Below are 11,701 nucleotides of genomic sequence, written 5' to 3'. Positions count from 1 at the left end.
TATGAAAATATGGATGGACACAGAGGGCATTATGCTAAGTGAAATAAGTCAGACAAAGACAATGTATTTCACTTACATGTGGAATCTAAAACTCAAAACAAGCAAAAAAAACAAAACAGAAACAAACCCATTAAATAGAGAACAAACTGATGTTGCCAAAGGGACGGGGGTGGGGGTTTGGGGGGTAAGTACCAATTTTCTCAATTCCCTCATTTAGTGGATAGAAACTGAAGCTCAGAGAAATTAAAGGACTTGCTCAAGGTCATAGTTTTTTTAGTGCAGCCCCAGAACTAAAACCCAGGTCTTTTAAATTCTTGCTGGGCCTCTTCACTGGCCCAGGTGCCTGGGTCCCCTGGGAATGGGTGTAGGAGGAACTGGAGGAAAATAAGTATGAAGAAAGGGGCATGTTCCCTACATTTCTCAGTTTAATATTGCAAATTTATTTTATTCAACTTGGAAAATGAATACAAATCCCTGGGTAGTTTTTGTCCAGGGTGGAGGGAGTGGCAAGAAGAAGGGAATAGGAGCCGAGGCAAGGTATGAGCATCACAGTGGCTGTCTCATGTCCACACCCCTGCCTAGGGAGGGGGGTGGAGGCTGAGCAAGGGACTCAAGTCCGGAGGAAGACCATGGTGAGGAGGCCTGGAGAGGGGAGAAGAAAAGAGCAAGGTCATGTGAGCAGCCCTGGAGCTCTGGGAGCCTTCTTCCCAGCCCCTACCCCTCTTTCTCCGGGGCCCAGATCCCCTCAACACTACTGTGCTCACCCAAGACATAGGCTGCCACCAACTTTTGTCCCAGGGAGACATGCAGGATTTGGGGCAGCTGGCTGCCGAGTTCATCCTGGAGTGGGAGCAGCAGGAAGGCCACGGAGACTATACCGGCCAGCAAGAACAGGAAGAAGGAGCTGGTGGCCAGTTGTGGTTGGGATTCTGGGAAACAAGGCTTGTCAGAAGCTCTAGCCCCAACTCCTCCCCAACCCAAGGTCCTCCTGGGAGGAGGCTGAAGATGGAAGGTGTATCCACTTTTTATTGCCCTCCAGGACACTGCCAGTGTCCTCTTCTCCCTGGAGCCTCTGTCCCCACAGCCACAAGAAACCCTCTCTCCTCTGGTCCCCCAGTATTTTTTTTGCTCTTCATTCTGCCTGATTACTGGTTTCTGTGTACCTGTCTGTCAGGCAGGGAATTCCTTTTCCCAGGCCCAGCATACAACTTGGTGTGGCATAACTGCTCAGTACAAGTTTCTGAACCGAACTGGCAGATGATAGGAATATTGAAGCTAAAGCTAAGGAAGAACTTTTCCATCTAAGTAGAAGCCAGAAACCAGGGAAATAACAAAATCTGCTTATTCCCTAACCTGATATAAAATCTCATCTAAGAACATTTCCACAAAAAAACAAAAGACTAAACCAGAATATCTCTGCAACTCCAGCTGAGCTCATCTCTAAGGTAATGCTAGGTCCTCCCTCCCTACAGAACTCAAAAATTCCCATCCCCCAACTCACTCTCAGGGAGGTGTCTGGTCGTGGGTGGTGCTGTCCAGGAAGGAGGCCCTGAGTGGGGCGTTGGGTCAGACTGTTCCTGAAGTTCAAGGGGGTAGGCTGGGGCCCTCAAAACCGAGGTGATGTCCTTGCGCCCCAACACTTGGCCCTCAGCTCCTTCCTTAGACAGCTCAATGCGGAAGCGGTCCTGGACATCATAGTGGCTGGCAATGGGGGCCACATGGCGAATCACACTGGTCCCAAGATGGGAGAGAGGTCCATTGAGAAGTGAGTGACAGGCAATGATCCAAGTGCATCCAGGCCCCACCCTCCCAGGAAACTTTCCCATAGGGTTGCTGACAGAAGGTTGAGAAAAAGGCTTGAAGAGGACCAGGTTTGAGACCTTAGACCATGGCTCAGTTAGTCAGAGAATGGTAGCAGCGACTTCTGGCTTCCCCACATTCCCAACTCACATGTCAATGCAGGACTGAGGCTTCACATATCCTTCTGCGTCAAAAACAGTGTATTTGGCAGGTGCTGTGCACAGAACTGAGGGATAAAGGCACAGAGAGACTGACTATTGCTTATGAGATGCTACACAAACCTTTCTCATGAAGGGACAATAGAGTCTCCCTTGCCTTCTACCCCCAGGGCTGGACATGACTCTTCCAGTCCGCCAAGGCTGGACTTCAGTCCATACTCATCTGACTCCTACAGCCCACACAGGCCCCTATGGAAGAAAAGGGGCCACATGCTAACCTGACAAGCTCAAGGAAGGCCTGTGCAGCGGCCTTGCAAACTCAGAGACCTAAAGTAACTAAAAAGGATGGTCTGAAATGAAAACTTTTTAACTAAAAGCAGTTTATGGCAGGTAGTCAAGTTCTAGGCTAGAATCTTCTTTGACAAATGTCAATCTTGACCTTAACTAAGCCTGTCTATAGTCTTTTGCATCCAAGATAACATTCCTTTGGGAAGTCAGGGTAACTCCCCTTTTCCCAGATCCCTCAGGGCAAAACCAGTGCACCAGGGTGGAGACCATAAATCCTCATAATTACTGTTATCATGTTAATTGTTGACTATTAACTATCCTGTACCCACTTAAGTAAAAGATGTACGTGTCTATCATTTTACTTTTCATCCAATCCCAGAAGTTTCCCTGCTTTGCTTTCTCTCACCTCCGTAATCTGTCACCAATGGATTTCATATAACCCACTACCATATTCTTTTTTGATTGTTATGTATAAAATAAAGCGCAAAACTGCCATTCTCTGGGGCATTATCTCAATCCCTTGAGATTTTGCTTCCCAGCAACTGTTGGCAGTTTGGCTCAAATAAACTCACAAAAATCCTCTGTAGGTTTAAAAGTTTCTTACCAACGCAAGACCCCCAATGTCCTTCCGCCAGCCCCCAGACCCCTAGCATGAGGCGCCCATCCCTTCACCTCGGAAGCGAAGCGCGGCTCCCGTGGGGTTATAGAGGGTCAGCAGCTGCCTGGGTCCACTCCGTTGGTCCGCCCTGAACACTAGATCCGGGGGAAAGACGAGGACCGGGACAACAGGTCCAGAGGGAGGAGGGGCGCCCCGGGACACCTGCCCAGGGGCCCCGGAACCCACGAGCTCCTGGTCCTGAGGCGCCCCGCGGCGCATGCAGGCTCTGGGCGGTGGACATCCGAGGGCTGAGCTCCGGGCACAGGGGCCTGGAGTCGAGCTAGGGGCGAGGGGCGAAAGGCAACGATGAGATCGTGGGGCCGGCCTGGACTGATGTCACCGCCACCGCGGAACTCGATTACATCGGGGTCCCTCAGACCAGGCCCAAGCCTCGGAAACCTTCCTTTCCAGCCCTGCCCCTTCCCTTTAGGCCCCAAGCCCCACCTCAATGGTCACGCCCACCCGGCAAATCCGGCCCCTTGCAGCTCCCAACAAGGGGCCCGGCCTCTAGGCCAGCTCAACAACTCGGAAAGCTCCGCTCCACTAGGCCCCGCCCCTTCCGGAGTTCCGCCGTGTTGGGCCTGGAACCGCTAGCCCCAGCGGTCTTCTCCGGAGCTGCTCTTTCCGCCGCTTGCCCCGCAGAGACGTGTATCTGTGCCTCCGACCCCTCCCTCAGCTCGGGCCAGTGCTTCTTTGGCCTTCCGCCTCCCATCGCCGCTCTTGCTATGATGCTCACCTTCTGGTCACAGCACCTGCCAATCAATTTGTGACCAGGCCAAGGCTGCCATCTGCTCGAGACCGTTTTGGCACTTCCGCCATTCGGTTTCTGTCATTGGCCAGGAAGGCCTCGTTTCCGCCATAAGTACACGCCGATTGGTGCGCTTAAAGACGGGCTTGACTAGATCGTAGGAACAGAAACTACGGGTGTCGTCTGGAACTCTAGCCCTGCAGTTACCCTGGGAAACCCGGACGGCCTTTGTTCCTTCCTCCCCACTCTGAGACCGTCCAGATCGCTAGAATCCCATCCCACAAAGAAGCCCTGTCTTTCTCCACTTCGATCCCAGGCTCTCCTAGAAACCTCTGCAGCGACCAAAGCCGTTTTCTACAGTACTAGTTGGAGGTTGGACTCGTCTCATCCTCGGTTCCTCTCCTGATTCCTTAATACACGGGACTCGGAAATCACTCACCTTTACGCAGGGAATTAAGATTTACCAACGCTGCCACTTACATTATCACTCTGAATCTTCAACTCTTACAGACAAGGAAACCTCAGCAAGGTGAAGTCTTACCCCAAGCTACACAATTGGTTAGCAGTGGAGCAAAAACAAAGTCGATATTGTCCGAAAGCATTCCCTGAGCACCCTATCAAATGTAGAATCCCCCTTTGTTCTCTTAATCATGCTTTTGTTTTCTTCATAGCACTCATAGAGCTACTTGTCCTTATGTTTATTTCACCATATCTCTGCTCCACAAGAGCAGGGACTTTGTTTTGTTGTACCTTTGGTGCCTAAAACAGTGCCTAGTCATTTATTTTTATTGATTTTTGAAAGAGAGAAGCATCTATTTTTTATTCCACTTATTTATGCAATCATTGGTTCTTGTATATCCCTCACAGGGGATCGAACCTGCAATCTTGGCATATCAGAGGACACTCTAACCAACTGAGCTACCTGGCCAGGGCTAATGCCAGCCATTTGGAATGAACAAATGACTAGAATGAAATTTGAGCTGAGATCTGATTGAAGGCAGGAATGGAGCCAAGAGATACCTATTGAAGAGAATTCCAGATAGAGGGAATAGCACAGGCAAAGCCAGTGAGCTAGAAATAGTTCAAGGAGCCAGTGTGATTGGAATAGTGACCTTAAGGGAGACAATAATCAGAGACGCGGGAGGGAGGAGGGTGAAGGATGCAGATAATCTAGATTCTAGAGCCTTCTAGCCCACAGTAGCATTTTGGATTTTATTCTGAGACTGATGGAAAACTATAGGAGAGTATTTAAAATTTCTTTTTAACAGCTTTGAAATGTCTTTGACATAAAAATTGTATATATTTAAGGTCTACAACTTGGTTTGTGTACATTGTGAAGATTACTATAATCAGGCTCATTAATATATCTATTACCTCTAAATACAAGGTGTCCCCAAAAAATGTATACATACTTTAACAGTTGATAGCTCAATTTTGAAAATGAAATGTATTTTTTGTTGTTGTTAATCCTCACCTGAGGATATTTTTTCCACTGCCTTTCAAAGAGAGTGGAAGGGAGGGAGGGGGAGAGAGAAAGGGAGAGAGAGAAACATCGATGTATCAAGACACATTGACTGGTTGCCTCTAGCATGAGCCCCAACTGGGGCAGGGAGCAAACCTGAAACCCAGGTACGTGCCCTTGACTGGGAATCGAAACCACCACCTTTTGGTGCTTGGGCCGACACTTTAACCACTGAGCCACACTGGCTATAGCAAAAATGAAATGTATTTTAATAAACACTGCCTTTATAATTATTCAAAGTGTATACATTTTTGGGGGACACGCTCTAGTTACCAGTGTGTGTGTGTTTGCATGCGTGTGGAAAATATGGGGAGTTTTGAGCAAAGGAGCGACAAGATCCAACTTAGATTCTTAAAAGATTATTCTGTGTAGTAAATGTCTGTTGAATTTAATGAATGAATGAAAAGAAATCTCCAAAGTGGGCACCAAAACCATAGAAATGGATATGTGAGCCCTTCCTCAGTCAAGGAATATTTATTTGGGTAAAAAATGGGTCCCTAGGGCCAAGGGCCAAGGCTAGCCTGGATTTCAGGCCTGGGACCTAGCAGCCCGAACAGGCTGGGAGGTGCACCTTCTCTTGCTGAGGTTGGTGAGGATCTGGTCCTGGTTGGGCCGGTAGAGAACCACGAAACTATCTGGAGGAAGGATAGGACCTCTGTTCTCTTCCACCTGGCCCATCAGCAGATAACTGGCTCCTGGAAGGGGGAGAGAGAGATTGAGGGCTCATGTTATATACCTTGAAGATGTACTTCATTGGAGCCCCTTATATTCTACCATCTCTATCATTTCCATGAAGCTAAGTACCCCTCTCCTCTACCCCACATCCCTATTACCTTTCTTCATGGGGGGGCACTGCTTGCAGGGTACATAAAACTTCAAGGAGGTGCCAGTGGGTGGAGAGGGCAGGTCCAGGCCTCCAGTTTTGTAAGCACCAATGAGACTGACAGTGACAGTGAGGCCTTCCCCTGGGCCCCGAACCATGGACTTCACTGTTGCGGTCACCACTGTGGGAGAGTGAAGGTGAGAGGTGAGGAGACAGGAGGCCAGGACAGGGCTGGAACCAGGAGGAGGAGGCACTTTGGGGACAGGAGGGCAAGTTAGAGGATCTGGAAATGTAGAGCATGTACATGAGGCTTCTTACCCAGGTTGCTGGTACAGAAGTTGCTCTGCAAAGTGCCTGTCCTCCTGCACTGCTTTGGGCAGCTGACACTGGGTGCATCTAGGAGGGGAAGGGGACATTGTTTGTGGAGTGTGACCTACCCAGCAGGTAGGAAGGACTACTTTCCCCATAAAAGCCTCATCGATCTGAACTTGTTCAGAGTTCTATCCAGCTTTGGGTCTCAGCACCCAGTACCAGCCATTGTTAGCACAGAGGTGGCACCTGCGAGTGTTGTATGAATGAATGAATGAGCCCAGGAAGGAACTCTTGGATACAGTTCTCCCAGTCTGAGTTCCATTCCTCCCTCTTCCCAGACTCACCAGGGCCCACAGGGGTTGCCTGGGCCTCAGGCGAGGCTTTTGGTTTCTCCGCAGGTGGGGGTTCCGGTATGACTTTGGGCGTGGCTCCGGGCTTGGGGCCCAACTTGGGGCTCAGGCCAAGGAGCGGGGGACCTGGCCGGGCGTCCTCCCCTGGGCTCCGAGCCGGCCCTTCTTTGGCAGCGCCCCGCGGCAGGGTCCTGTAGGAGGCTGAGAATCCATCGGCAGTGACGCTGAGGTCCGAGACGAACTGGACGAGGAGCTCATTCCCTTCAGAGGAGATAGGACTGCAGGCGGCGGCAGGGCATTGGGGGAGGCGTCAAGTGGGCCTGCACCCTGCCTATATTCAGGCCGTTGGCCTTTTAACCTCTGCCCCCACCCCAAGTTGGCTGCATTAGCTCCCGGACTTCGTAGGCCCCACTTGCCTCTTTATCCAAGGGCCACATGACTGGTGCCGAGTCTGGTACCCTACCTGCTCCACCCACTGGCTTGAGGCTCACAGATGCAGATCCTACCTCTTCAGCTAAGTCCCTCCCATCCCAACAGCAGCATGGGGTCAGACTCCAGCACCTGGAGAGGTGGAAACACCTTGACGGGCCACCCACCCAGGTCCCGCCCCCTCACCCTGGGGCTGTGTCTCCGCAGAACTTCCCCAGCCTCTTAGCGTCATCGCTCACAGCTCCATTGAACACGCTGACGGAGTCATAGCGGCAGTAAGTGTCGGGCTCCACATCAAACTTCCCGAAGGTCAGCGAGATTACCTAGTGAGATGGCAGAGGCTGCTCAGCGACTCACCTCCTCCACCTACTATCCCCTTGGGGATGCTTATAGAAGCCTCTTCTCACTTCCCCGGTCCCCTCGCGCCTCCTCTTAATGCATTCACACCACAGCTCGGAGGATCACATACACGGGAAGCCTGCAGTGGTGTCCCCCGCAATAGTGGGCAAGGTCCAGTCCTGGCTCATTCTCAAGGAACAGACCCAGAATTCACCTCCTTCTCCACCTCCTCCACCACCTCCACCTCCACCATCACCACCACCACAAACACACACACACACACACACACAAACACACACACACCACAGTTTATCGGCATCAAATACCTCGCTGAGCACAGGTGTAATTTTACATTTTTTGTTTGCATGCAAGCACGTTGGGTCTGTTTTTGCTCCCCACCAGCGCAAGCTCAGTGCTTAGGACATAGTAGATGTTCAATAAATCTTTGCTAGCTGCACCCTGGACGACGCCTGCGGAGCCCTGAGGGCAGCCCGGGCAGGGGGTCAGTACCTGGTTTGGGGGCGCAATGATGTGCCAGGAACAGCTGATGCCCGGGGGGTAATCAGACTCGGGCCAGTTGGGCGTGGTCAGCGTTCCCTGGGCCTTTTCCAGCCGCCCCCCGCAAAATTGGTGCTCTAGGGAGGGGAGAGAGGAGTGGGGGTGGGGGTAGTGGAGACCCTCAGTCAGCTTGAGAAAGCTCTAGGTTGGGAGCTCGTGCAGGAAGGTCGGATGTCGGGTCTCAGGATGGGGGGACGAGAAGTGGGGAAGGAAAGAGATGGGTAAGTTAGCAGAGGAGCAGCGAGGCACAGGGAAGTCTAGGACCTCCGGGCGCCCAGGCAGGCGGTGGAAGGGGTAGGAGGAATTGGTTGGACACACCCCTTCTTGCCCCTCCCCCTGACCCGCTGCCACACCGTTCCTCTTCCCCTGGTAGATCCCATCTCCCCCTCCCGGCAGAGAAGTCCCCTTTGCAGGTTGGAGAGTCCCCACGCTGCGAGTGTCCCCTCAAATCGGGGCATAGCCACCTAGGCCCTTTTGGGAGGTCCCTGCCTTAAACATTTTAGGGGAGACTTCTGCCGCCAGGAGGGGGTGATGGGACCGCAATCGGGAACCCCGGGCTGGGTGTAGGGGGGCCCTGGGTTGGAGGAACCTGGTCCCCCTTCCCGGGGTTGCCCCCTCGCGCCCGTCAGAGGGAGCCCGATTGCGGACGGGGGCGGGCAGTTACTCACCGTCCCAGTAACCCCAGGCCGCCCATTCCACCCGCGGGTCGGTGACCCATTTCCGCCTCGCGCCTGGGGTGGGGCCTGGAAGAGGGGGGTGGGTGGGAGCGGGAGAGGGGAGAGAAGACGGGGAGGAGGGACTGGAGGGGCAGTTAGTGAGGAAAAAGGGAAAAGGAGGCAATGGGGACCTAGGGTCTTGGGGTGGAGGTTAAGGCTGGGTGTGGGGACTTGCCAGGGCGGGGCCAGGAGAAGGGGAAGGGGAAGGTGAAGGTGAGGGAGGTCTCACCAGTGCCCGAGGTGGCCCGCCCGCTGTACCAGAGCAGGAAGCCTCTTCCTCCCGTGCCCTCGTCTGCTGTCATCTTCAGGGTCACCTGGTTGCCTGGGGCGACTATGGGGGCCGGCCGGAAGGTCCCGCAGAAGCGTCCTAGCCGCTGGCCTGAGGTTCCAGACCCGGCAAAGACCTCCAGAGCATCATATCGGCAGGCAGGGTGTAGCTCCAGGTCAAAAACGCGGAAGGAGAGGGACACAGTCTGGCCTTCAGGTACCTGATTGCAGAAACAGGGGAGGGGACCTGCAAAGTCAGGTTATACACAACCCAGGAAGAGGGCACTTCTCTTTTTCCAAGCATTTCCTAGAGAAACTTGGGCCTGAACAAGATGGGGGCCTGAAGGGACCCCAACAGGATGCAGAACAGAGGGCCTGTGCTCTGCATCAGGCTTGTGGCTTGTGCAGGGCACAAGACTTAAGGTCAGTAGAGAGATTACAGGGGGGCAGGAATGAAGTTGGGATGGAGTAGACGACTTTGAATTAAGGCCTATGAGTGAGGACACTTAGCACATATTATTGTGGACATTTATGCCATCAGTGACTGGAGGGGAGGGGCTTGGACTTCCCTAGGGAGAAGTGGTGCTGGGGGAGGGCCTTTGGCTGCCTGGACCCAGGCCGTGGAAACTTTGACAAGGGGTAGTGACCAGAGGGGCCTTCTCACCGTTATTGTCCAGATGCACTCCTTATTGGGGGGGTAGAGGTTGGGAAAACTCTCACTTGCCACGTAACCTGACTCCCCAGTCACATCCCCTCCACACAGGAACACAGGTCTGGAGGATAGAAGAGGGGTCAGCCATGGGTGGGGGAGTAGTGGACAGACTGGGATAGGGTAATGATAGGGAAGCCTGGGGGATGGAGAAAGGCCTAAGGGATCTGGGAGGGCCTCAGCCAACCAAGATGGAATTGAGGTGGGAAATACTAGAGGATCAAGAAAAACTGGGGCCAGCAACTTGGCTATGCCTCCAACCCCCAGTCCCCACCCCCAACCCAACAGGAATTCCCGGAATCCTCCTCAGCCCCCCTTCTTATTCTCCCCACTCGCACTGCCAGGCAGTCCACAGCAGCTGCCTAACTACTTCCAGATGTAGACAGGGCCACGAGTCTGTGCGGGGGAGGGAGCAGAGAGTTGAGGGAGCAGCAGCAGTGATGGCCCTCAAATTGAACCTGGAGACCAGGCTCCCTGAATTCTCAGCCTTTTCTCTGCTTCTGTTCCAGCTAACTACTGGAGTATCTGACTCCCAAGTCTCCCACTTGCTGCCCCCGCTTTCCCCCATAATCTCTAATTCTTTCCTGGAGTCCAGATGTGCAGCTACCAGGCAAGTTCAAGGTTTTGACTTTCTCAGGTTCCATGGAGGGGGCCAAGGGTCTGGGTGAATTAGAAGGCAGAAGACAGAGGTTGAAGAAATGGGGAGCATTGGTGACAGTGCTCAGGAGACAGTGGTCTTGCAGTAGGGAGGATGGACTTGGGGGCCAGAGAGGGGTAGGGACTGGGAGATCGCTGGGTAATGTGTTAGCAAAAGAATCCACAAGATCTGTAGGTATAACCCCTCAGGAATTGGCTTTTGAAGCTCACTCAAGCTAACTGGAAGGTGCCAAGAGACCTACCTGGTGTAGTTGGGGGTCTGGCCCTGGGCGAAAGGCAGCAGGGCCCAGGCAGTGAGGAGGGGCCCCAAGAGGGAGGCTGTGGCAGCAAGCAGCATGGCTTGTGGGGAGAGGCGCTGGGGTCCTCAAGACAGAGGCAGCAGCTGAGTTTAGCAGCAGCAGCGGCGGCAGCAGCAGGGATAATCAGTGCCAGATGAGGCAGCCTCGGGTGTGTGGGCGTGGGGACTGGCCAGTGGGGAGGGCGGTGGGGAAGGCGGGACAGGGAGAGTAGAGCTGGGACAGTGGTGAGTCCAGGGGCCTCTCTAGGTACAGGACACATAAATATTGACCTAAGTAGTGGGTGGAGCAATGAAGAGCCAAGGGAGCACCAGGCCCTCAGCCTAATCTAGGCATCAAGTAATGTCACCTAGAAGCCCATTCGGTCCAGTGCCCAAGCATCCTGTGAACACAGCCTCTAGTCCTTCCCAAAGATGCTCCAGCCCTGCTCATGATCCTCTCCACTGCCGCTTCCTTAGCACCCAGAGGAAGTCCTTTCCTGGAATCCCAACCTTTAAGCACTCACCCCCCCCCTTCCTGACCACTATCTGCTCCAACTTATTTTCCACTTCATATTTCCACTATCTTCTCTTTATCCCCAAGGATAAAGAGAAAAGAATTCTGCTCACCCATTTTCTCCCAAATTATCTGGAGGTACAGAAGTGGGGCAGGGAAGCATGGCATGTGGATAAAGGGAGTGCTTCCCTTCTGGAGGAAGAAGAGCATGGAGTAGAAAGTAGGGGAAAAGGACGTGTGACCAGACTGGGAAGGCAAATAGAAGGCAGACAGGAGGGAGGTTGACTTCACAGGGATGAAGGAAAATGGATAGCAAACTGTTTGAAGTCAGAAGTGGCTTCCTCAGGATGGGAATAAGAGGATCTAAGTGGGGGGACCAAGTAGCATATGTTGACTGAGTTGTTTCAGAAGGTGGGGCTAGGATTTCCAGTCAAGAAGACAGGATCAGGTCCTGGGAGTGGAAGGGGAAAACAAGCTGAAGGATTCCGGTGCTGTCAGCTCTGTGGGGCCTGAAAACTTGAGCAGCTTCTGCTCTGCCTGCCCCAGTCCATGTTCCTGCCCTCCCTCACCCACTGA

General features: G+C 53.0%; 2 protein-coding genes across 5 annotated transcripts; both read right to left on the bottom strand.

Annotated features, from left to right (window-relative positions):
- Window positions 1-416: 416 nt before the first annotated feature.
- On the bottom strand, window positions 417-3,691 carry MOSPD3 (motile sperm domain containing 3). 3 transcript variants are annotated; one of them, XM_087815565.1, is made up of 6 exons: window positions 3,641-3,691; window positions 2,919-3,184; window positions 1,951-2,026; window positions 1,502-1,731; window positions 765-929; window positions 417-642 (listed from the first exon to the last, which is right to left on the bottom strand). In XM_087815565.1, exons 2-6 carry the CDS (start codon window positions 3,121-3,123, stop codon window positions 611-613), a joined length of 708 nt encoding a protein of 235 aa, XP_087671691.1. In that variant the 5' UTR covers window positions 3,124-3,184; window positions 3,641-3,691; the 3' UTR covers window positions 417-610. The 3 variants fall into 3 exon arrangements, with proteins under 3 accessions (XP_087671691.1, XP_016073226.1, XP_087671692.1); XM_016217740.2 differs by lacking the exon at window positions 3,641-3,691 and adding an exon at window positions 3,349-3,372; XM_087815566.1 differs by lacking the exon at window positions 3,641-3,691 and having other exon boundaries at window positions 2,919-3,270.
- Window positions 3,692-5,633: 1,942 nt separating this feature from the next.
- Window positions 5,634-10,755, bottom strand: PCOLCE (procollagen C-endopeptidase enhancer). Of its 2 annotated transcripts, XM_087815564.1 has the most exons (10): window positions 10,577-10,755; window positions 9,633-9,741; window positions 8,931-9,189; window positions 8,654-8,728; window positions 7,938-8,062; window positions 7,275-7,411; window positions 6,654-6,937; window positions 6,316-6,393; window positions 6,008-6,178; window positions 5,634-5,869 (listed from the first exon to the last, which is right to left on the bottom strand). In XM_087815564.1, exons 1-10 carry the CDS (start codon window positions 10,669-10,671, stop codon window positions 5,703-5,705), a joined length of 1,500 nt encoding a protein of 499 aa, XP_087671690.1. In that variant the 5' UTR covers window positions 10,672-10,755; the 3' UTR covers window positions 5,634-5,702. The 2 variants fall into 2 exon arrangements, with proteins under 2 accessions (XP_087671690.1, XP_016073227.2); XM_016217741.2 differs by lacking the exon at window positions 8,654-8,728 and having other exon boundaries at window positions 10,577-10,750.
- Between the last annotated feature and the right edge of the window lie 946 nt (window positions 10,756-11,701).

The sequence above is a fragment of the Miniopterus natalensis genome, chromosome 3 (assembly GCF_054644295.1).
Source record: "Miniopterus natalensis isolate mMinNat1 chromosome 3, mMinNat1.hap1, whole genome shotgun sequence".
Classification (NCBI taxonomy): Eukaryota; Metazoa; Chordata; class Mammalia; order Chiroptera; family Miniopteridae; genus Miniopterus; species Miniopterus natalensis.
Note: the sequence above shows the minus strand (reverse complement) of the source record. Positions and strands in the feature narration are given on the sequence as shown.

What these genes read in the sequence shown, in the direction of transcription:
- MOSPD3 (XM_087815565.1), bottom strand. Translation starts at nt 3,123, where the DNA reads ATGCGCCGCGGGGCGCCTCAGGACCAGGAGCTCGTGGGTTCCGGGGCC. An exon ending in AGCCGCGCTTCGCTTCCGAG is followed by an intron (nt 2,027 to 2,918) that starts GTGAAGGGATGG and finishes TTTATCCCTCAG; the next exon opens with TTCTGTGCACAGCACCTGCC. An exon ending in GACCAGACACCTCCCTGAGA is followed by an intron (nt 930 to 1,501) that starts GTGAGTTGGGGG and finishes CTTGTTTCCCAG; the next exon opens with AATCCCAACCACAACTGGCC.
- PCOLCE (XM_087815564.1), bottom strand. Translation starts at nt 10,671, where the DNA reads ATGCTGCTTGCTGCCACAGCCTCCCTCTTGGGGCCCCTCCTCACTGCC. An exon ending in CAGACCCCCAACTACACCAG is followed by an intron (nt 9,742 to 10,576) that starts GTAGGTCTCTTG and finishes TCTATCCTCCAG; the next exon opens with ACCTGTGTTCCTGTGTGGAG. An exon ending in GCGGGCCACCTCGGGCACTG is followed by an intron (nt 8,729 to 8,930) that starts GTGAGACCTCCC and finishes CCCCTCTTCCAG; the next exon opens with GCCCCACCCCAGGCGCGAGG.